This window comes from Cetorhinus maximus, chromosome 23 (genome assembly GCF_964194155.1).
Source record: "Cetorhinus maximus chromosome 23, sCetMax3.hap1.1, whole genome shotgun sequence".
Classification (NCBI taxonomy): Eukaryota; Metazoa; Chordata; class Chondrichthyes; order Lamniformes; family Cetorhinidae; genus Cetorhinus; species Cetorhinus maximus.
Window position 1 is genome coordinate 37016701 of NC_135901.1, and position 22575 is coordinate 37039275.

General features: G+C 45.8%; 2 protein-coding genes and 1 long non-coding RNA gene across 3 annotated transcripts in view; 2 read left to right on the forward strand and 1 right to left on the reverse strand.

Moving 5' to 3' along the window:
* Positions 1 to 6910, forward strand: part of LOC144698483 (uncharacterized) — a 169472-nt gene extending 162562 nt beyond the window's left edge. Inside the window, exon 4 of the mRNA XM_078570424.1 lies at positions 4789 to 6910. Within this exon, the coding sequence (XP_078426550.1) occupies positions 4789 to 5718 (930 nt within the window). The 3' untranslated portion in view covers positions 5719 to 6910. The remainder of the gene's footprint in view (positions 1 to 4788) is intronic.
* Positions 1 to 22575, forward strand: part of LOC144697569 (uncharacterized) — a 721063-nt gene that overhangs the window by 194297 nt on the left and 504191 nt on the right. The gene's annotated exons all lie outside the window — the stretch shown is intronic.
* Positions 1 to 22575, reverse strand: part of LOC144697492 (uncharacterized) — a 756645-nt gene that overhangs the window by 185898 nt on the left and 548172 nt on the right. The window lies entirely within an intron of this gene.

Below are 22575 nucleotides of genomic sequence, written 5' to 3' on the forward strand. Positions count from 1 at the left end.
TGTTCTCCTTATTTAAGGAAGGCTGTGAATGTGTTGAACGCAGTTCAGAGGAGGTTTACTAGGTTGATAACTGGAATAAATGAATTGTCTTATGAGGATGGGCTGGACAGGCTGGGCTTGTTTCCACTGGAGTTTAGAAGAGTGAGGGGTGACTTGATTGAAGTATATAAGATCCTGAACGGCATTGACAAAGTGGATGTGGAAAGAATGTTTCCCTATGTGGGTAAGTCCAGGACTAGGAGGCATTGTTTTAAAATTAGGAGTCGCCATTTTAGGACAGAGATGAGGGGAATATTTTTTCTCAGAAGGTCGTGTGACTTTGGAACCCTCTGCCTCAGAAGGTGGTGAAGGCGGGGTCATCGAATATTTTTGAGGCAGAGGTAGAAAGATTCTCATTAGGCAGGGGAATCAAAGGTTATCGGGGGTAGATGGGAATGTGGAATCAGTGATACAGACAGATTAGCCCTGATCTTACAGAATGGCGGAGCAGGCTCGATGGGCTGAATAGTCTAATTCTGATCCTATTTCGTATGTTTGTATGTAAATGTAAGTTGTTGTTGTAGTCTATACAGAGAAAGGGACAAACTCCTCTTGCATCTTTCATCCTGATATTTCTCTGTAACATTTTAATATGAAGCTGCACAACTAATGTGAATAAAGTTTGTGATGGTAAAAATGTGTTCACCCCATCGGGATCAGAGGAACACACACACACGTATACAACGAGAGCGACAGACTCCTCAGGAGAGACAAATACCAGAATGAAATGATGTCGCCAACTTGGCTCAGTTTTTGTTCCATTTCTGATTGGAGATTTGCAGAAGGCTGACAAATGAACAGAAATAAGAGAACATGGATGTGTTTGGATGGCTTTTCCTCTATTTACACAATTAGTCAGCACTCGAGAGAGAATCAGCATGGTTCCATCAGGGAATGAGGGCCTTCTGCCTGTCCTGCCCCTGTCCCTCCCATTGCCCAACATCTTTCCCAGACACTGCAATTTTTTAATTCATTCATGGGATGTGGGCATCGCTAAGCTAGCATTTATTGCCCATCCCTAATTGCCCTTGTTCACAGGGTATTTAAGAGTCAACCACAATTGTGTGTCTGGAGTCACATGTAAGGAGTCTGAGACAGATATAGATAAGCTGAGTGAGTGGGCAAAAATATGTCAGATGGAGCATAATGTGGGAAAATGTGAAGTTGTTCACTTTGGCAGGAAGAAGGAAGAAGAAAACAGCAGAGTATTACTTAACTGGAGAATGACTGCAGTCTTCCGAGGTAAAAGGAGTTTCCAAAATGCAGGTCAGAGACTAGGAATCCTGCGATGAGTAACTCACCTCCTGACTCCCCAAAGCCTGTCCACCATCGACAAGGCACAAGTCAAGAGTGTGATGGAATACTCCCACTTGCCTGAATGAGTGCAGTTCCCACAACTCTCAAGAAGCTTGACACCTTGCAGGACAAAGCAGCCCACTTGATTGGCACCCCATCCACAAGATGCACTGCAGGAATTCACAAAGGCTCCTTCGACAGCACCTTCCAAACTCACGACCACCACCATCTAGAAGTAAAAGGGCAGCAGGTAGATGGGAACACCACCAACTGGAAGTTCCCCTCCAAGTCTCTCATCATTCTGACTTGGAAATATATCACCGTTCCTTCACTTGCTGGGTCAAAATCCTGGAACTCCCTTCCTAACAGCACAGTGGGTGTAACTACACCACATGGACTGCAGCAGTTCGAGAAGGCAGCTCACCACCACCTTCTCAAGGGCAACTAGGGATGGGCAATAAATACTGGCCCAGCCAGCGAAGCCCTTATCCCCTGAATGAATAGGAAAAAGATTCAGGTCCTGATGAATCGAGTAACTCTGTCAGATCTTGATGTGATGTTTGGTTTGATTTTGAAAATCCTTCCCATTTAATATCTTGCAAAAAGGAGATTATGAAAAAATCCATTCCTGTCGGTCCAGGATAGAAATTAAGAAACAAACATTTCTCTGGGTTTGAGTTTTCTGTGTGTAAATCCTCCCCTTCTAAACCCCTGTAAAAGGAGTTTCCAAACACTCGGTGTAAACTGGGCTCCGGGAGTTTGTAATCCGGGTTTGGAGTCCTACACCGGGTGTTTGTGAATCCTCCCAGTCCACCCTCCGGCTCCATTCCTCTCCTGCACTGGACTTTCAACCCGACCGCCTTCATCCCAATCCAAGAGCGGAACTGCGCATGCTTTACTTCCTGTCTGGCCCTTCCCCCCCCCCCTTTCATTCCGATTGGTCGGCCGACCAGCCGCTCCCACGAGATCGTCCAGCCCCCCCTTCCTATTGGTACAGGTCCGCCGTCAATCATCGTGAGTTGGAGCATGCGCAGTCCGAGGAGACAGGCGGTGGGAGAGCTCGAGCGAGCAGATTTAAAATGCGAGTCTAGGAAACACCGAGTGAGGATCCAGAGCCAAATACATCCATGATCAGAGATAGGGCCAGCGGTTGGATTAGGAGGCTTCATAAACTCACGGTGTCTGCACAACAACTCTCAATAAGGAGCCCCGCGTTTCACGAAGTGGGACGGTGCCCGAGGCCTGTTTCCGGAAATAGGCCCGAGGTAACGGCCGCCATCTTTATAGGGCGAATGAGCAGCAGAGCGCATGCGTGGGCGCCACCTTTACAGAGGCTTCAGACCCGGATGAATGACCCGCAGGGGGGACAGTAAATCAGAGATAGAGTTTGGTGTGAAATCAATGGGTTGTTGTAAAACAGGAGATCAGGGTAACAGTCAGAAACAACAACAACTTCTATTAACATCATAAATCATCCCAGTGAGCTTCACAGGAAAATTATAAAACAAAGTGTGACACCCAGACACATAAAGAGATATTAGGGCAGGTGACCAAAAGCTGGGGCAAAGAGCTCTAAGGACAGTCTTAAAAAGTCGCTTGGTTGTACAGAACTTGAGCATTACTGAAAAAAGGACAAGCTGTCAAAGCTTTTCAATTTACACTTATCAGGAGAGACACAAGAATACCAAATTTCAAAGGGAACAACAATTTATACTGCATGAGAAAAGGGTGCTGATTGGCTGGACAGTCAGCTCTGGTCAGTGGTATGGAGAATACAGCAGGGAGCTATCGTACCCTGTGCTTTTGTTTAATTTAACAAAAGGCCCAATGCCTAGACATGTTCTTTCTGCCTGCAGAGGACAGGTCCCTGTGTATGAATATATGTAGCTTCTAGCGTGTGTAAGTGGGCTACATTAGGAGCCTAATTGATAATCTTTGAAATTTGGTATTCTTGCATCTATCCTGATGAATACAAGATAAAAAGTTTTGACAGAAGGTCTCTTTTTATAATTCTCAATTGTCTTAAAGGAGGAAAATGTGGTTGACAGAGGGAGAGGTGTAAGGACAGAATTTTAGAACTTGGGTTCGAGGATATTGAAGGTATGGTCACTAATGGTGGAGCGATTAAAACTGGTAATATACAAAATGCCACAGTTAGAGCAATGCAGATTTCTCAGAGGGTTGTGGAGCTGGAGGAGATTTCAGAGATAGGAAGGAATGAGGCCATGGAAGGATTTGAAAATAAGAATGAGAATTTTAAAATCAAGTTGCTGCTTGACCAGGAGGCAAGACAAGTCAGGAAGCAGAGGGGTGTTAGGGGAATGGGCCTCGCTGCGCGTGAAGACACAGACAGCAGACATTTGGATGGCTTCAAGTTTACGGAGGGTAGAATGTGGAAGACCAGCCAGGAGTGTGTTGGAATAGTCGAGTCTGGAGGTAACAACGGCAGCGATGGGGGCTTCAGCAGCAGATGTACTGAGACAGGGTGAAGTCGGGTGATATTACGGAGGTGGAAACAGGCGATCAGAGTGATGACACAGATATGAGGTCAGAAGCTCATCTCGAGGTCAAGTGTAACACCGAGGTTGTGAACAGACTGGTTTAATCTCAGACTGTTCCCAGGGAGAGGGATCGAGTTGGTATCTAGAGAATGGAGATAGGAGCAGGGACTGAAAACAGTGTCTTTAGTCTTCTCAGTGTTTAATTGTGGTTAATTAGTCATCAGAAGGAGAAGCAGCAACCAGAATGGGACATGAGACTGATCCCAGGTTTAACTCAGTTAGAGAGGGAGAGAAGGAAGGAAGGAAACCCTGGGAGGTTTGGAGAAACCATCTTCATGATCACTCATTAAATCTCCACACAGTAAGTTTTGGACACAAGGTTAACGTCTGTTATTCTGTATGGTCGGTCAGGGGGTTTCAGATTAATGTTTTGTCATTAGTAATGACTAAAGTGAATGATCAGACATATTGTCATCTCCAGTTGTACAAATTTGTTAAAAAGATACAGAAAGAATTATCCAAATCTCTATTTGGATTTCAGCACAGGGAGGAGGGAGAGTGTGTGGGACGGGGATTTGCAGCTTTGGACGAACAAGAGAGGAAAAATTGTTCCATAGAAACTAGAATTGTCTGTTCTGAATTTCTATCCTGTACTGAGAGTGATAACCTTTGTAAACTTCTTTTACAGAGAATTAGAAGGGGAGGAATTGCTGACGGGAAACTCAATCCAAACATCACATCAAGATCTGACAGTCACTCCATTCATCAGGACCCGAATATCGTCGGCCTTTGAATGTGGAAGGAGAAATGTTTGTCTGTTCTGTCTGTGGGAAAAAATTTCAAACATGAGTGTGACTGGAAAAGCACCAAGCCAAACACACCCCGAGTGAGAGTGTTCCAGTGAACTGACTGTGGGAAGAGCTTTAACCAGTTATAAAGTTTGAAATAACATCACACCATTCACAGTGGGGAGAAACTGAACACGTGTTCTTTGTGTGGACGAGGCTTCAACTGGTCATCTAACCTGGAGAGACGTAGGGACACATGCACCATGGAGAAACCGTGGAAATGTGGGGACTGTGGGAAAGGTTTTGATTGTCCTTCCCATCTGGAAACCCATCGACGCAGTCACACTGGGGAGAGGCCGTTCACCTGTCCTGAGTGTGGTAAGGGATTCACTCAATCATCCCAACTGCTAGCACACCAGCGGTTACACACTGGAGAGAGACCGTTCACCTGCTCCGAGTGTGGGAAGAAATTCACACAGTTATCCAGCCTACTAAGACACCAGCCAGTTCACACTGGGGAGAGACCATTCACCTGCCCTGAATGTGGGAAAGGATTCACTGGGTCCTCTGACCTGCTGAAGCACCAGCGAATTCACACTGGGGAGAGGCCGTTCAGCTGTACTTCCTGTGGAAAGCGATTCAGGTCTTCATCCAACCTCAGTGCACACCAGCGAGTTCACACTGGGGAGAGGCCATTTACCTGCTCTGAGTGTGGAAAGAACTTCACTCAGTCATCTGCACTGCGGACACACCAGCGAGTTCACACCGGGGAGAAGCCATTCACCTGCTCTGAGTGTGGGAAGGGATTCACTCGGTCATCCCACCTGCTGGCACACCAGCGAGTTCACAAGGATGAGAATTTTAAAATTGAGTTGTTGCTTAACCGGGAGCCAAGGCAGGTCAGGAAGCAGAGGGATGTTACGGGAACGGGCCTCGCTGTGCGTGAAGACACAGACAGCAAACTTTTGGATGGCTTCAAGTTTATTGAGGGTAGAATGTGGAAGACCAGCCAGGAATGTGTTGGAATAGTCGAGTCTGGAGGTAACAACGGCAGCGACGAGGATTTCAGCAGCAGATGCACTGAGACAGGGTGAGGTCGGGTGATATTACGGAGGTGGAAACAGGCGATCTTAGCGATGGCAGATATATGAGGTCAGAAGCTCATCTCAAGATCAAATATAACACCGAGGTTGTGAACAGACTGGTTTAATCTCAGCCTGTTCTCAGGGAGAGGGATGGAGTTGGTATCTAGGGAATGGATTCTGCTGTGATTGCTTCTGTTAATCACATCCAAGACTGAACCATGTTCATTCTGACAGTTGGGGTTTGTTTCTGCTGATGTTAATCCCTGTAACTGGGCTGGAGTTTAATATCCTGGACCTATAGCTGATTGTGTTCTCGGGGCTGCAGTGTCCCTTTAAGAACCGCTGCCTTTGATCTTTCCTTGTAATTCAGGAACTCTCATCAGAAATGTGTTTACAACAAGATTTTGGACTTTCACTTCAATCCTAAATTGATCTTTGGTACGAACTCTACAATTCAGTGTCTGAGAGGTTCCACTGATTAACATCTCCAATTAGAAAGTGCTGATTAATCCTTGCTTACAATTCTTACTGACTTGTACATTATTCACAGTGACATCTCCATTATCCACCAGAAAGAAGGGGAATGGGAATTGATGGAGAATCGAGAGTTCCCAAATGTTACTCCTCCCGCCTGGTACAGAAATCCCCTTGGCACGGGAATGGGGACAAATTCAATCCAAGTAACGGACTGTAAGAAATCGCTGTCTAATAACCTGATAAAATCTTCAGAAATTTAGGGAATATTACAGAAATAGCTCACTCTTTCTGTTATGAAGAAAGCTTCCATAGCAGCTTGCTGGCTGACAAACAGAGGACAGGCCTGTTATCTCTGCCAAGGACATGTCTCCAGCACAGGTCCTGAAACAAGACATTTCTAACCCTGATATGATTGGAACTCATGACCCAAATGTCAACCAACTGTCTGTGTGAAGGTGAAAAAGGCTTTCGAGAGCACAGAGATATTGATGTGATCCACACTGGCTTCAGCCCAATACCCACACTCTGGCTCACACCAGTTAACCGTTCAGAGGAGACTGTCACCACCAGCTACAGAGACCAGCACTCACTCTGTGTCATCCATCCATTGTCCTTTGGGACCAGTAAACCGTTCTCACCTGTCATGGGTCATGTGATTTTCTTGTCTATTTAGCCTCTGCATCATATTTAAACTGTTGCTTCTCAATAAACTACTTTAAAATCTCTTCTGAACTCGATCCTCTTCTTGAGTAATCTGTGACTTCCGAACCTAAATCTTACAAGTGGTGTTAGGAGTGGGATCACACTGGTCGAGGTCATAGGCTTGAGAAGCAACAGTCTTAGTTAAACATAAATGGAGAAGTTCCTCAGTGAAGCCAGGAGTAGACAATGGCATTGACACATTACAGGGAGTGACTGATAAGATAGTCTCACAGAGAAAACAGGGGGGCCGGGGGTGAGAGATATCCTGGGGATGAGAGGTATCCTGGGGATTGGTGAAGAGTGTGACCGGGATTACGTGTATATCCTCAATAGGACTTCTAAAGAGGGTCAGAAAGGACAGATCAAGTTGAAGGAGGCCCAGAATCAGTGAGAAAATATCCACAAGGTGGATGCAGGTGAACAGAGAGCTGGAGAATCTTTAAAGTCCATGCATGAACTTTTGTTTGAACCAGATGTATTTACCACATGTCAATAATTTAGATTGTGTGAGATGATCAGCAGGTGGGGAGGATGAATCTAAGTTGATAGTTATCACATTTTAGTGGAAAAGTTTTGACATTTATTCTTGGTGGCAGCTCAAGGGTTTGTGTTGCTGATTCTGATAATTCCAGTAGCTTTAGTACGTTATCTATGGTTTGTCATCAAGAAATTAGGAAAACAAACTGGTACCTTAGAAATAACAAGGTTAGTCAGAAATCAGTTGGGAGAAGTCAATATGGATATTCCCTTCTCAAGGTAGGCAGATCTGTGAGAAATCTCTGTCCAATAACCTTATAAAATGTTCAGAAATTTATCGAATAACTGTTTCTCTCTCGTGAAGAAAGCTTCCTGGGTTGAGAAACACAGGACAGTGAGGCCTGTTTCTCTGGCAAGGACATGTCTCTGGCACAGACCCTGAAACAAGACAAGCTTGATTAGGTGGGGGATCTCATGGCCCATATGTAAACCAACTGTCTGAGTAAAGGGTAAACAGGATGTTCCAGCAAGTGATGAGCCTCAAAATGACTTCATGGACTTCCAATGGAAATAGGAGGGGTTACCTTGAATGTCTGTCCCTTGCTAATGGACAATTGAATAATTGATTAACATGAGTCCCCCAGAAATGAGATATGTAAACTGGCTTTCGAGAGAGAAAATAACATAAGACAGTGAAGAGCTTCTTGAAGTGATCCCTCATTCCATCCACAGATGCTCCTCTTCACTGGAAATGTGAGAGACAAGATTGTAGATGTGGCCTAATGTACAATGAATGATCAGTTTAATAGTGTAAAGTTCTACTCAAGCCCCTGAACCAACAGACGGAGAGTCTGTTGCCGTGGCCACTGAGTGCGCTCTGCACATGTGCGAACCCCGAACTAGTGCAGAGCGATCAGTCCAAATCACTTTGGAAAGTTACTTGTGGATCTGCTTCCACCAGTCATTCAGACAATGTGTTCCAGATCATCAGAACTCACTGAGTAAAATAATCTCTCCTCATCTCCATCCTGGATTCTTTGTCAATTATTTTAAAGCTGTGTTCTGTGGTTACCAACCATCCTACCAATGAAAACAATTTCTCCCTGTGTAGATGAAAACTCCTCAAAAATCTCTGCACCTCTATCAAATCACCCTTTAACCTTCTCTGCTCTAAAGAGAACAATCCCAGCTTCTCCAGTCTCTCCACAGAACTGAAACCCCTCATCACTGATACTATTCTGGGAAATTTTCCCCACATCCTCTCCAAGGCCTTGACATCTTTCCTAAAGTGTGGTGCTCAGAATTGAACACAATATTTCAGCTGAGGATTGTCAGTGATTTGTAAAGATTCAGGATAACTGCCTTGCTTTTGTGCTCAATGTCTCCATTAATAAACTGAATACCCATTAGCTTTTTGTAAGCAATTTGATCAATTTGTCCTGTCACATTCAAAGATTTGTGTTCATACTCTCCCAGGTCACTCTGTTGCTGCACTCTGCTTAAAATTGTACCATTTAATTTATTCTGCCTCTCCTCATTCTTCCTCCCAAAACACATCATTGACTGTGAATCACTTTGGGATGTTCTGAGGGTGTGAAAAATGCAGAATGAAAACATGAATTTTCTTTCTTCTCTGCAGTTGATTTAAAGTTGCAGATTTTGTTCCAAAGATTAAATTGGGATTGATACTCAAAGTTAACTATTTTACTGCAGAAACAACTTCAGATGGGAGAATTAAGAGGAAAGATCCCAGACAGCGGTTCTTCAAGGTGCACTGCAGGCCCGACAGCTCAATCAGCTCCACTCTCAGCTCAGGAGAGCTCAACAACTCCACATCCTGTCCACAGGGGAGTTCTCCTGGTGCAGTGGGACCAACATTCATGTTTTAATTAACAGCACCAAAAAAAATTGGATTAATCAGTTAGTCTGATTGATGTTTGTGGAATCTTACTGTACACAAATTGGCTGACGTGAAACAGCAACAACTTGTATTTATAAAACATGTTTAATGTAATAAAATGTTCCAAAGTTCTTCAGAGGAGTTTCATAAAGAAAAATCTGACAGCGAGTCACATGGGGAGAGATTAGGATAAATGGACAGAACCTTGATTGGAGAGGCAGATTTTAACAAACATCTTTAATCAGGAGAGAGGTGGAGAGGTTTAGGGAGGAGATTTAAGAGCGTCGTAGGTAGGCACGGCCACCAATGGTGGAGTAATTAAAAGCAGGGATTTTCCAGAGGCCAGGATGAGAAGAGTGCAAATATCTCAGAGGGTTGTGTAACTGGAGGTTACCGAGATAGGGAATGATGAGACTATGGAAGGATTCGAAACAGGATTCCGAATTTGAAAATGGAGGCACTGCTGGACCAGGAGCCAATGTAGATCAGTGAGCACAGGGCTGTTGGGTGAACAGGACTTGGCCTGATAAAGCTCATGGACAGCAGAGTTTTGGATGATCTCACGTTTCTGTGTGGGGGTGGGCCAGGAATGTATTGGAATCATCAAGTCTAAAGGTAACACGGACATGGATGAGGGTTTGAGCAGCAGATGAGCTGGGGGTGGAGTGGAGACAGGCGACATTATGGAGATTGAAATATCTGGTATTAGTGATGGTGTGGATGTGGTCAGAAACTCATCTTGGGGGTCAAATAAGACACCGAGATTGTGAACAGTGTGGTTCAGCCTCAGACAGTTCCCAGGGAGAGGGATGGACTCGGTAGTTAGGGAACGGAATTTGTAATGGTGACTGAAGACAATGGCTTTGGTCTTCCCAATTCTTAATCCAGTACTGGATGTGGGATAAGCAGTTTGATAATTTAGTAACAGTGGAGGAATGGCAAGGGATGGTGGTGAGGTAGAGTTGGGTGTTGTCAGTGTACATGTGAAAACTAACACGGTGCTTTTGGATGATGTCACTGAGTGGCAGCATGTAGATGGGAAATAGGAGGGGCCAAGGACAGTATCCTTGGGGGACACCAAGTACAAGGACTTTAGAGAGGAAAGGGAGGTTGGTGATGGGGCAGTAGTTTGCAAAGATGGTGGGGGGGGGGTCACAGGTTTTTTTTAGGCTGAGTGATGACGGTGGATTTAGAGTTGAGGGAGACAGTAACAGAAGAGAGAGAGAACCATGAACAATATCAGCAAACATGGAGAAGTTGAATGGTCAGTAATTTAGTGAGAATAGGGTTGATGGGGCAGAAGGTGGGTCTGATGGACAAGATGAGCACTGAGAGGGCACGAGGGGAGATGGGAGAGAAACTGGAGGAAGATGTGCGTTCAGGGCTTGGACATGGGGGAACTTTAGAGACAGGCCCGGTGGGTTAGTGGGAGGGAGGGAAGCAGCAGAGGCAGCTGATCGGATTGTCTCAATCTTAGTGACAAAGAAGCTCCTTGAGCTCCTCACACTTGTTGTTGGAGGTGAGGATGGAGGAGACAGGGGAGAGGGAGAGTCCTTCAAAAGGAACTAGCCTGTGTCTGAGAGATTAAAAAGACTAGACACACTGTGTGTTGAACAGAAAGGTGATTTATTTTTCTTTACCCAGAATATTAACACCTATAACTGGGCTGAAGTTTATTAACATCAGCAGAAACAGACCCCAATGAATATTCTTTCATTCTGGATGTGACAAACAGAAAAATCTACTCAATGTTACAAGTTACTTGTGAACGCGCTGGTGCCTCAGCAGTGCAGATGACTGAGTGAATCTCTTCCCACACTTGGAGCAGGTGATCGGCCTCTCCCCAGTGTGAACTCGGTGTACAGGGAGTTGAGATGATTGCCTGAACCCAGTCCCACAGTGAGAGCACCTGAACGGTCTCTCGTCAGTGTGAACACGTTGATGGGACACCAGTTCCCCGGAACTTTTGTAGCACTTCCCGCAGTCTGGACATTTAAAAGGTCTCTCATCAGTGTGAACTTGCTGGTGTCTCAGCAGATGGGATGAATGAATGAATCCCTTCCCACACTGGGAGCAGGTGAACGGTCTCTCCCCAGTGTGAAGTTGCTGGTGTTGTAGCAGCCCTGATGATCGGGTGAACTCCTGCCCACACTCGTGGCAGGTGAATGGTCTCTCTCCTGTGTGAACTCACTGGTGTTCGAGCAGCTCTGCTGATCGCGTAAATCCACTCCCACAAACGGGGCAGGTGAACGGCTTCTCCCCAGTGTGAACTCGCTGGTGTCTGAGCAGGTTGGACGAATGATTGAATCCCTTCCCACACTCGGAGCAGGTGACCGGTCTCTCCCCGGTGTAAACTCGCTGGTGTGTCAGCAGGTTGGATGATCGAGCAAATCCCTTCCCACATAGGGAGCAGGTGAACGGTCTCTCCCCAGTGTGAGTGCGCCGATGAGTTTCCAGCTCAGACGGGAATCTGAATCCCATTCCACATTCCCCACATTTCCATGGTGTCTCCCCAGCATGAATGGTGCTTTGTCCGTCCATGTACAATAGGGCGACTCCATCAGATCCTGATGTGATGTTTGGTTTCAGTTTCCCGACTGTAAATCCTCCCCTTCGAATACCCTGTGAAATTGATTCAAAAGAGAAGAGAGGGAGTGAGAGAGAACCCACAAAAACACAAAGACAGGTTGTGAAATTGAGCTGAATGAATCTGGGAATTTGTGGGGCTGGCACTAGGAAAAAGTGACCATGAAAACTGCTGGATTGTCATAAAAACCCAACTGGTTCACTAATGTCCATCAGGGAAGGGAACCTGCCACCCGGTCTGGGCCTACACAAGACTCTGGTCTCTTTAGGAGCATAAGTAGTAGGAACAAGAGACGTCCTGACACCCCGTCGAGCCTGCTCCACCATTCAATACGATCATGGCTGATCTTGGGCTTCAACTCCACTTTCCCGCCCACTCCCCTTTTCCCTCGACTCCCTGAGAGACCAAAAATCTCCCCATCTCAGCCTGAAATATATTTAATGATGGAGCATCCATAACCCGCTGGGCTGGATAATTTGATGTGACAGAGAGAGAAGGGGAGTGGGGAAAAGAGAGAGATGGGGAGTGGGGGAGGCAGAGAGAGAAGGGGGATGGGAGACAGCAAGAAAGAGAAAGGGGGAGTGGGAGAGAGAGAGAGCGAAGGGGAGTGGGAGAAATAGAAAGAGAAGGGGAGTTGGAGAGAGAGAGGAGGGAGTGGGAGAGGGAGGGAGAGAAGGGGTGTGGGAGAGGCAGAGAGAGAAGGGGAATGGGAGAGACAGAAAGAGAAGGGCAGTGGGAAAGAGAGAGAAGGAGAGTGGGAGAGGCCGAGAGAGAAGGGGGGTGGGAGAGACAAGGGGTGAGGAGCGGGTTTTTATAAGCCTACAACTAAACCAGAACTTGGATTGAATCTCCTGAACCTGGAAGGACCAGGGTAGCAGGTGTATGTGAACACCATCACCTCCAAGTTCCCCTCCAAGTCACACACTGTCCTGACTTGTCTGACATCCAGTACTGGATGAGCAGAAATTTCCTCCATTTAAATATTGGGAAAACTGAAGCCATTGTCTTCAGTCCCCACTACAAACTCCACTCCTTAGACACTGACTCCATCCCTCTCCCTGACAACTGTCTGAGGCTGAACCAGACTGTTCACAACCATGGTGAAATATTTCACCCCAAGATGAGTTTTCAACCACAGATCCACATCATCACCAAGACCGCCTATTTCCACCTTAGTAACACAACCCGACTCCAGCTCAGTCTCAGTACAAATGCTGCTGAAACTCTCATCCATTCCTTTGTCACCTCCAGACTTAACTAACCTAACGCACTCCCGGCCGGCCTCCCATATTCAGCCTTCCTGTAATCTTGAGGTCATCCAAAACTCTGCTGCCCGTGTGCTTACTCGCACCAAGTCTTGTTCACCCATCTCCCCTGAGCTCACTGACATACAAAGGCTTCCTGGTTAAGAAGCACCAAAATTTTAAAATTCCCACCCCTATTTTCCAATTCCTGTATGGCTGCTCCCTGTTGCTGGAATCTCCTCCAGCGTCACAACCCTCGGAGATATCTGTGCTCCTCTAATTTGGCCTCCTGAGCATTCCTGATTTTTATTCTTCCACATTTGTGCCCATTCTGTCAGTTTCCAAGGCCCCAAGCTCTGGAATTCACTCCCTGAACCTCTTCCTCTCTACCTCATTTCCCCCCTTTAATTTACTCTGTAAAACCCACCTCTTTGACCAAATATTTGGTCATCTGCCCTAATATCTTCTTCTGTAGCTCAGTGTCAAACCTTGCTTTGCAACATTTCTGTTGGAACATTGTCTTACATTAAAAGTGCTATATCGATTGTTGTTGTTGATTTGGACATTTTTCACTGTTCCTTCATCATCACTGGGTGAATAACCTGTAACTCCTTACCTAACAGCATTGTGGGAGCACCTTCACCACACGGACTGCAGTGGTTCAAGAAGGTCAAACATTATCTTCTCCACAGGTAACTGAGGGTCACAATAGATGCTGGTATCTGTGGAGAGAGACGGAGTTGTGCAGAATGATTTTTTTTTATTCAGGTGGGTGTCACTGGCTAGGCCAGCATTCAGAGGGCAGCTAAGAGTCAACCACTGCTGTGATCCGGAGTCATGTGTCAGCAAGACCAGATAAGGACGGCAGATTTCCTTCCCTAAAGGGCATCAGTGAACCAGATGGGTTTTTACAATCATTTGATTATTAATTCCAGTCTTTTTTTTAATTTAATTGAAATTCCACCATCTGCCATGACGGGATTTGAACCAGGGTCCCCAGGATATTGCCCTAGGTCTCTGGATCACTCGTCCAGTGACAATACCACTACACCATCGCCTCCTCCCAGGGAGTACAAATGCTGCAGAATTTGATGGTCAGTATAAGCTCAGAAGTGGAAGAGAAATGGACGATAGCGCAGGAAAAACAATTCCTGACTATGAAAAATACTGTGGGAAGATAAAGCTGATCAGACAGCAGCACATGGTCGGGGGATGGGCAGCAGTGGAAACTTCATTTAGACACAGTCAGCAGGAATAACAGTAAAATACTAAACATAATTCAAATAGATCCATTGTTCGAGACAGGAAAAGTTAAACAATGGCAGAGAGGTGATCAAGGAGGGCAGAGGTGAAACAGAGCAATGGATGGACCTGGATTCAGATCCACAGTAAAGGAGTCACACCAGTGCCAGAGCCATGGGACATCTCACAGATACAGAGCATAGAACTAAATACTCTAAATTGTAGGTGGATGGTGAAAAGCCGTCAACTCTGAAACAGTTTCAGTTTTCAACTTTAAACTCTCCTGCTGGAGCCTGCAGCTGGAAAGATATCAGAAACACTGGCGTCAGAGTTTAGAATCAAGTGCTTCACCTGTGGGTTGTGGGAAATCTGTGACGCTTCAAGTGTCCTGGACAACTACATCTGCAGGAAGTACATCCAATTGCAGCTCCTCACAGACCGCATGGATCGGTTGGAGCAGCAGTTCGATGCACTTAGGAGCATTCAGGTGGCGGAAAGCGTCATTGATAGGAGTTTTACAGATGTGGTCACACCCAAGGTACAGACAGATAGATGGGTGACCGGTAGAAGGGGCAGGCAGTCAGTGCAGAAATCTCCGTGGCTGTCCCCCTCCCTAACAGGTATACCATTTTGGATACTGTTGGGGGGGATGGCCTATCAGGGGAAATCAACAGCAGTAGTCAGAGTAGTGGCACCACGGCTGTCTCTGTTGTTCAGCAGGGGAGCGGGGGGAGAGGTGGGGGGGGGGGTGGGGTCAAAACACAGAAGAGCAATTGTCATAGGGGACTCTATAGTCAGGGGCTCAGATAGGCGCTTCTGTGGTCGTGAAAGAGACACCAGGATGGTATGTTGCCTCCCTAGTGCCAGGGTCCAGGATGTCTCTGATTGGGTATGGGACATTCTGAAGGGGGAGGGAGAACAGCCAGAGGTCGTGGTACACATTGGTACTAACAACATAGGCAGGAAGAGTGATGAGGTCCTGCAGCGGGATTTCAGGGAGTTAGGCAGAAAGTTAAAAAACAGGACCTCTAGGGTTATAATCTCAGGATTACTCCCTGTGCCACGTGCCAGTGAGGCTAGAAATAGGAAGATAGTGCAGCTGAACACGTGGCTGAACAGATGGTGTAGGAGGGAGGGATTCCGATATCTGGATCATTGGGATCTCTTCCGTGGCAGGTGGGACCTGTACAAGAAGGACGGGTTGCATCTAAACTGGAGGGGCACCAATATCCTGGCTGCAAGGTTTGCTAGTGTCACTCGGGAGGGTTTAACCTAGTATGGCAGGGGGTGGGAACCAGAGCAATAGGTCAGCAGGTGAAATAAAGGACTGGGAACCAGTGAATATGGCCAGTAGGACTAAGAGGAAGGGCAGGCAGGGAGAAATTACTGAACACAGTGGGACTGGGGGTCTGAAATGCATTTGTTTCAATGCGAGAAGTATAACAGGCAAGGCAGATGAGCTTAGAGCTTGGATTAGTACTTGGGACTATGATGTTATTGCTATTACAGAGACTTGGTTGAAGGATGGACAGGATTGGCAGATAAACGTTCCAGGATTTAGATGTTTCAGGCAGGATTGAGAGGGATGTAGAAGAGGTGGGGGAGTTGCACTGCTGGTTAAGGGGAATATCACAGCTGTACGACAGGAGGACACCTCGTTGGGCTCATGTAGTGAGGCAATATGGGTAGAGCTCCGGAATAGTCACAATGTTGGGGGTTTACTATAGGCCTCCCAATTGCCGGCGGGAGATTGAGGAACAGTTATGTAGGCAGATTTTGGAATGATGTAAGAGCAATCGGGTTGTTGTAGTGGGTGATTATAACTTTCTCTATATTGACTGGGAATCACTTATTGCTAGGGGTTTGGATGGTGCAGAATTTGTAAGGTGCATCCAGGAGGGCTTCCTGAGACAATATGTAGATAGTCCAACTAGGGAAGGGGCAATACTGGACCTGGTATTAGGGAATGAACCCGGCCAGGTGGTCGAAGTTTCAGTAGGAGAGCATTTAGGGAAAAGTGACCATAATTCAGTAAGTTTCAAGGTACTGGTGGATAAGGAAAACACGAGTCCTCGGGTTAAGGTGCTTAATTGGGAGAAGGCTAATTATAACAATATTAGGCAGGAACTGAGGAATCTAGAGTGGAGGCGAATGTTTGAGGGCAAATCAACAACTGACATGTGGGGGGCTTTCAAACGTCAGTTGGTAAGAATTCAGGACCAGCATGTTCCTGCTAGGATGAAGGATAAGCATGGCAAGTTTCAGGAACCTTGGATAACGAAGGATATTGTGAGATTAGTTAAAAAGAAAAGGGAAGCATTCGTAAGGGCTAGAAGGCTGGGAACAGATGAAGCCCGTGGAGAATACAAAGAAAGTAGGAAGAAACTTAAGCAAGGAGTCAGGAGGGCTAAAAGGGGTCATGAAAAGTCACTGGAAACCAGGATTAAGGAAAATCCCAAGGCCTTTTATACATATATAAAGGGCAAAAGGGTAGCCAGGGAAAGGGTGGGCCCACTCAGGGACAGAGGTGGGAATCTGTGTGTGGAGCCAGAAGAAATGGGAGAGATACTGAATGAATACTTCTCATCAATATTCACCAAAGAGAAGGACTTAACGGTTGATTTGTCTAGGGAAGAGTGTGTAGATAGCCTGGATCATGTTGCGATCAAAAAAGAGGAGGTGTTTGGCGTCTTGAAGAATATTAAGGTGGATAAGTCCCCAGGGCCAGATGGGATCTACCCCAGAATACTGAGGGAGGCAAGGGAGGAGATTGCTGGGGCCTTGACAGAAATCTTTGTATCCTCACTGGCTACGGGTGAGGTCCCAGAGCACTGGAGAATGGCCAATGTTGTTCCATTGTTTAAAAAGGGTAGCAAGGATAATCCAGGAAATGACAGGCCTGTGAGCCTGTAATCAGTGGTAGGGAAGTTATTGGAGAAGATTCTTCGTGACAGGATTTACTATCATTTGGAAGCAAATCGGTGTATTAGTGAGAGGCAGCATGGTTTTGTGAAGGGGAGGTCGTGTCTCACTAACTTGATCGAGTTTTTCGAGGAAGTGACAAAGATGATCGAAGATGGAAGGGCAGTGGATGTTATATACATGGATTTCAGTAGGGCCTTTGACAAGGTCCCTCATGGCAGACTGGTACAGAAGGTAAAGTCGCATGGGATCAGAGATGAGCTGGCAGGATGGATACAGAATTGGCTTGGTCATAGAAGACAGAGGGTAGCAGTGGAAGGGTGCTTTTCTGAATGGAGAGCTGTGACTAGTGGAGCTCCGCAGGGATCAGTGCTGGGACCTTTGCTGTTTGTGGTATACATAAATGATTTGGAGGAAAATGTAACTGGGCTACTTAGCAAGTTTGCAGATGACACCAAGGTTGGAGGACTTTCAGATAGTGAAGAGGATTGTCAAAGAATACAATGGGATATAGATCGGTTGGAGACTTGGGTGGAGAAATGGCAGATGGAGTTTAATCCGGACAAATGCGAGGTAATACATTTTGAAAGGTCTAATACAGGCAGGAATTACACAGTAAATGGCAGAACCCTTAAGTGCATCGACGGGCAGAGGGATCTGGGTGTACAGGTCCACAGGTCACTGAAAGTGGCAACGCAGGTGGATAAGGTAGTCAGGAAGGCATATGGCATGCTTGCCTTCATTGGCAGGGGTATTGAGTATAAAAGCTGGGAAGTCATACCGCAGCTGTATAGAACCTTGGTTCGGCCACACTTGGAATATTGCGTGCAATTCTGGTCACCACATTACCAGAAGGATATGGAGGCATTGGAGAGGGTGCAGAGGAGGTTTACCAGGATGCTGCCTGGTCTGGAGGTTATTAGCTATGAGGAGAGGTTGGAGAAACTCAGATTGTTCTCACTAGAGCGACGGAGATTGAGGGGCTACTTGATAGAAGTTTACAAAATTAGGAGTGTCATGGACAGAGTAGATAGTCAGAACCTTTTTCCCAGGGTGGAAGAGTCAATTACTAGGGGACATAGATTAAAGGTGAGAGGAGAAAACTATAAAGTTGATGTGTGGGGCAAGTTTTTTACGCAGAGAGTAGTGAGTGTCTGGAATTCGCTGCCAGAGGAGGTGGTGGAAGCAGGTACGATAGTGGGATTTAAGAGGCAGCTTGACAAATACATGAATAGGATGGGAATCGAGGGATATGGACCCCGGAAGTGCAAAATGTTTTAGTTGACGGGCAATATTATTGGCGCAGGCTTGGAGGGTCGAAGGGCATGTTCCTGTGCTGCACTTTTCTTTGTTCTTTGGTCAGAGAAAAATCTCCCAGTTGAGGAAATACCCGGGGAGTGGGATGATGTCACCGTGTAATTGTCGATGTGTGATGATGTCACAGTGTAATTGTCAATGCGTATGATGTCACAGACATGAACACAGAACATCTGGGTCTGTGCAAACCAGTGATCACCACACATTATGAAGGATGTGAGAGTCCTTGAGAGGGTGCAGAGGAGATTGACCAGAATGGTTCGAGGGATGAGGTGTTTTAATTGTAAGATTAGGTTCGAGAAACTGGGGTTGTTCTCCTTGGAGTAAAGGAGATTGAGGAAAGATTTGATAGAGGTGTACAGGATTATGAAAGGTAGTTAAATAAAAGCTGTTCCCATTAGCTGATTATGAAAGGATTAAGGGACAGAGTTTTAAGATTTTAGGCAAGATCGACAAGGGGGATGCCAGGAAGAGATTTTTTACCCAGTGACTGGTAATGACCTGGAACTCAATGCTTACATTCAAAGGCTGATGATATTCAGGTTCTGGTGAAACAAGTGACTTTCAGATTTTGATGTCTTCCTTGGTTTGAGTTTCTCGTCTCCCTCCTCTTCTAACATCCTGTAAATAGGGTTCACAAAATCCATCCCTGTCAGTCCAGGATAGAAGTTCACAATATTCTCTCCTGCTGCTACCTGGACCAGGATGACCGCGCATGCGCCCTGCTGCACATTGCCCCCTATAAAGATGGCGGCCGTTACCCAGGGCCTGGTGAAGGGACAAATCCAGACTTTTTCGGCCCGTTCTCTGCAAACACAAGACAGGCACCTTGTTATTTTAGGTTCTGCGGCCTGCAATGTGTCTTTATGAAGCCTCCCTGCCCACTCCGCTGGCTCCATTCCTCCTCACACACCCACTAACTCTGTTAGTTTGCTCCACTCGACATTCTCTCAGCCGCTCTGAGCAGCTTCAGTCACAGACCAGCACTGCGTATGCTCATGAAACAGAACACAATACCCCAGCACACAAAGCAATGCGCATGCACAGGGCACTGTTGTTGTGAGGATAGGCAACATTCTGTACCGCAGTGAATGCTGGGTGGCTGCTCCGCCATTAGAACAGAAACCTATGTCCTGTAATCAGAATACGATGGGTGCCATCGGGCAAGACATAAAATTGTTGAATCAATTGATGTAGCGCCAAATTGCTCTGGGGTCCACCACAATTCTCTCCTGGATGCAGAACAAACTCCGACAGTTAGATCTGAACTCAGTGGAGTTTCAGCAGATGGGGTTAGCTAGTAACATTTCCCCCGATACATGGAACATTTAAACCGTGACTTGCCAGCATCTCTGCTCTGATTATGGATCAGATCTTTTGAACTTTTAAAGCTGGAGTGTTAACGTGTGGGCAAACTGAATAAAATCCTTTGCACACGTGAAGTATCTGAATGGTCTCCCAGCAGCAAGACTGTGTTGCTGTGTCAGTAAATGGGATGAGAGCGAATCCCTTTCCAATATTAGCTGGTGAACAATCTGTTTACAGTGTGAGTATACCTACACATTTTCAGCTCAGACATAGATCTCGAAATCCACTGGTAATGGGTTCCATACTCTTAGCGCTACATAAGAACAAGGAGCAGGAGTAGGCCATTCGGCCCCTCAAGCCTGCTCCGCCATTTAATAAGATCATGGCTGACCTGACAGTAACCTGAAATCTGTACCCCACCTATCCCCGATAACCTATCACCCCCTTGCTTACCAAGAATATATCCACCATTGCCTTAAAAATATTCAAAGACTTTGGTGCACAGCCTTTTCAGGAACAGAGTTGCAAAGTTTCACGACACTCTGAAAGAAAAAAAAATCGCCTCATCTCCGTTTTAAATGGGTGACCCCTTGTTTTTAAACAGCGATCCCGAGTTCTAGATTCTCTCACAAGAGGTAACATCCTCTCCAAATCCGCCCTGCCAAGTACCCTGAGGATCTTATATGTTTCACTGATCAGGTAAAGTAAAGCAAAATACTGCAGATGCTGGTTATCTGAAATAAAAACAGAAAGTGTTGGAATTCTCAGCAGATCTGATAGTGACTGTGGAGAGAGAGACATGGTTTTCATTTCAGGTCTGTAACCTTTCATCAGAACTGCACTGCATCTGAAATGATAATTATGCCTCTCAATCCAAAGATGCTGCCAGATGTGTTAGGGGAACTCAAGAAGGAAATGAAAATCCCCTTTGAGGAATGGAATCCAATGAGAATGAAGGGTGAACTTCCCGACTGATCAGAGACAGTCAAGGTACCTTTCCCTTCTTTAAGACGCTGGAACATTGACTCTGATCTTATCATTGAAATTAACTGATCTGAGACATTGAAAGGATTCTCGTTACTGAACATCAGGAATTCAAACCTAATATCGGCTTCACGACAATCAGAATACTTGGTAACAGACAAGACAGCGAAAGTCTCGAAGGGAGATGGCACCGGTGGTAGGAGAGCTGCTTCCCGGTGACATGGATGTGTCTGCAGTGGGTGGGATCAGACTGTTTCCATGTATCCACAATGAATGTCCCACTATTTATTTTGGAAGAGTAAAACTGATAGAGCGCGATAGCCATCTGGGTTGTGGCAATCTGAAGATTAGACTTACTGACACCCTGGTTGGGTTACCTTGTCAGTTAGGTTTGTGTAAGTCTCTGTGGTGTATTTGGTCAGCGTGTTTGCTTGTTAACTGAAAAGTTAGTGATTCAAGGCCACCCAGGGGGGTGAAGGTTTTTCCCGCTCATCACCAATCATTGTCACACTGTTCCGGATTGTCTTTGGGTACTTGGGCTGCAAGATATCTTCCCAAAAACGGTGCCAGGTCTTTTGTTGTCCAGTGAGCTCCCACAAAAACAGCTTCTTTTTAAAATTACGTTTTCTGTCAAATACAATGAGAAAAGATTTGGACCCACTATGAAGCTTCATCTATCCCATTAAAAATCCTTGAAATTATTGGAATCAAACGAACCCATCAATTATTCTCTCTTCCTCAACTCCACAGTGAGTAAGACAGGGAAAAGCAGAAAAGCAGCAATATTCCGGCCCCGCACTCTCCAATCACCCGCTGCCAGCAGAAAGCGGCGACTGCAGCTTCAGTCAGCGGGTTACTGCCCATCCCTGGGACGCGAGATACACCAACCCGGCCCAAACCTCCCAATACACCGAGCACGGACTCAGGAAAGCGCAGGTACATTAAATCCCGGTCGCTAAACCTCCGAGCTGCATTTACAGAATTCCCGAGTGAGTGAGTCACAAATAAAAGTCACACAAACTTTCTAATTCTTTTCACTGTAAAACTCCTTCATTTTATGGAAAAGCTGACAGTTGTGAATATGAAAATGAGCACCATGGGATTTGTGTTACCGAGTGACTTGTTTTCCATTGTTTGTCCGTCAGGTTTGTAATTCAATTTGTGCTGGACATTGAAGCAAATCTGATTTCAAAATGAGGACACAAAGCAGGTAAATATCAAATCCAGGAGAAAATCCTGAGGAAAATGGATCACAGTATTTGGAAGGAGGTGCAGCTAAGAAGTGGAAGATGTGAATGATGTTATTGATGATTGAGGGGAATGCATTGCAAACTTGGGGCTTTTGTAGGCCGATTACGTTCCACGCTTTAAAATTCCAGCCAAGCTGAGGTGTCTGGTAGAAAGCAGCAGGTATGTTGGGATACGAAATAGTTTTTCACATTCCTGGCTAGCTCAGTTGATTGAGCATGAGACTCTTAATCTCAGAGTCGTAGGTTCAAGCCCCATGCTTGGCGCTGTAATAGTTCAAAAATCTGAATAAGAGTCATACTAGCTGGGAACATTGACCCTGTTTCTCCCTCCAGCTGCTGAGCTTTTTCTGCTTTTGTTTCAGATTTCTATCATTTGCAGTAATTTGCTTTTATCTTTTAACTTTTACATCTTGCTGCTTAAATAAAACACCAACTAATCATTGCGGCTCCTGTGAA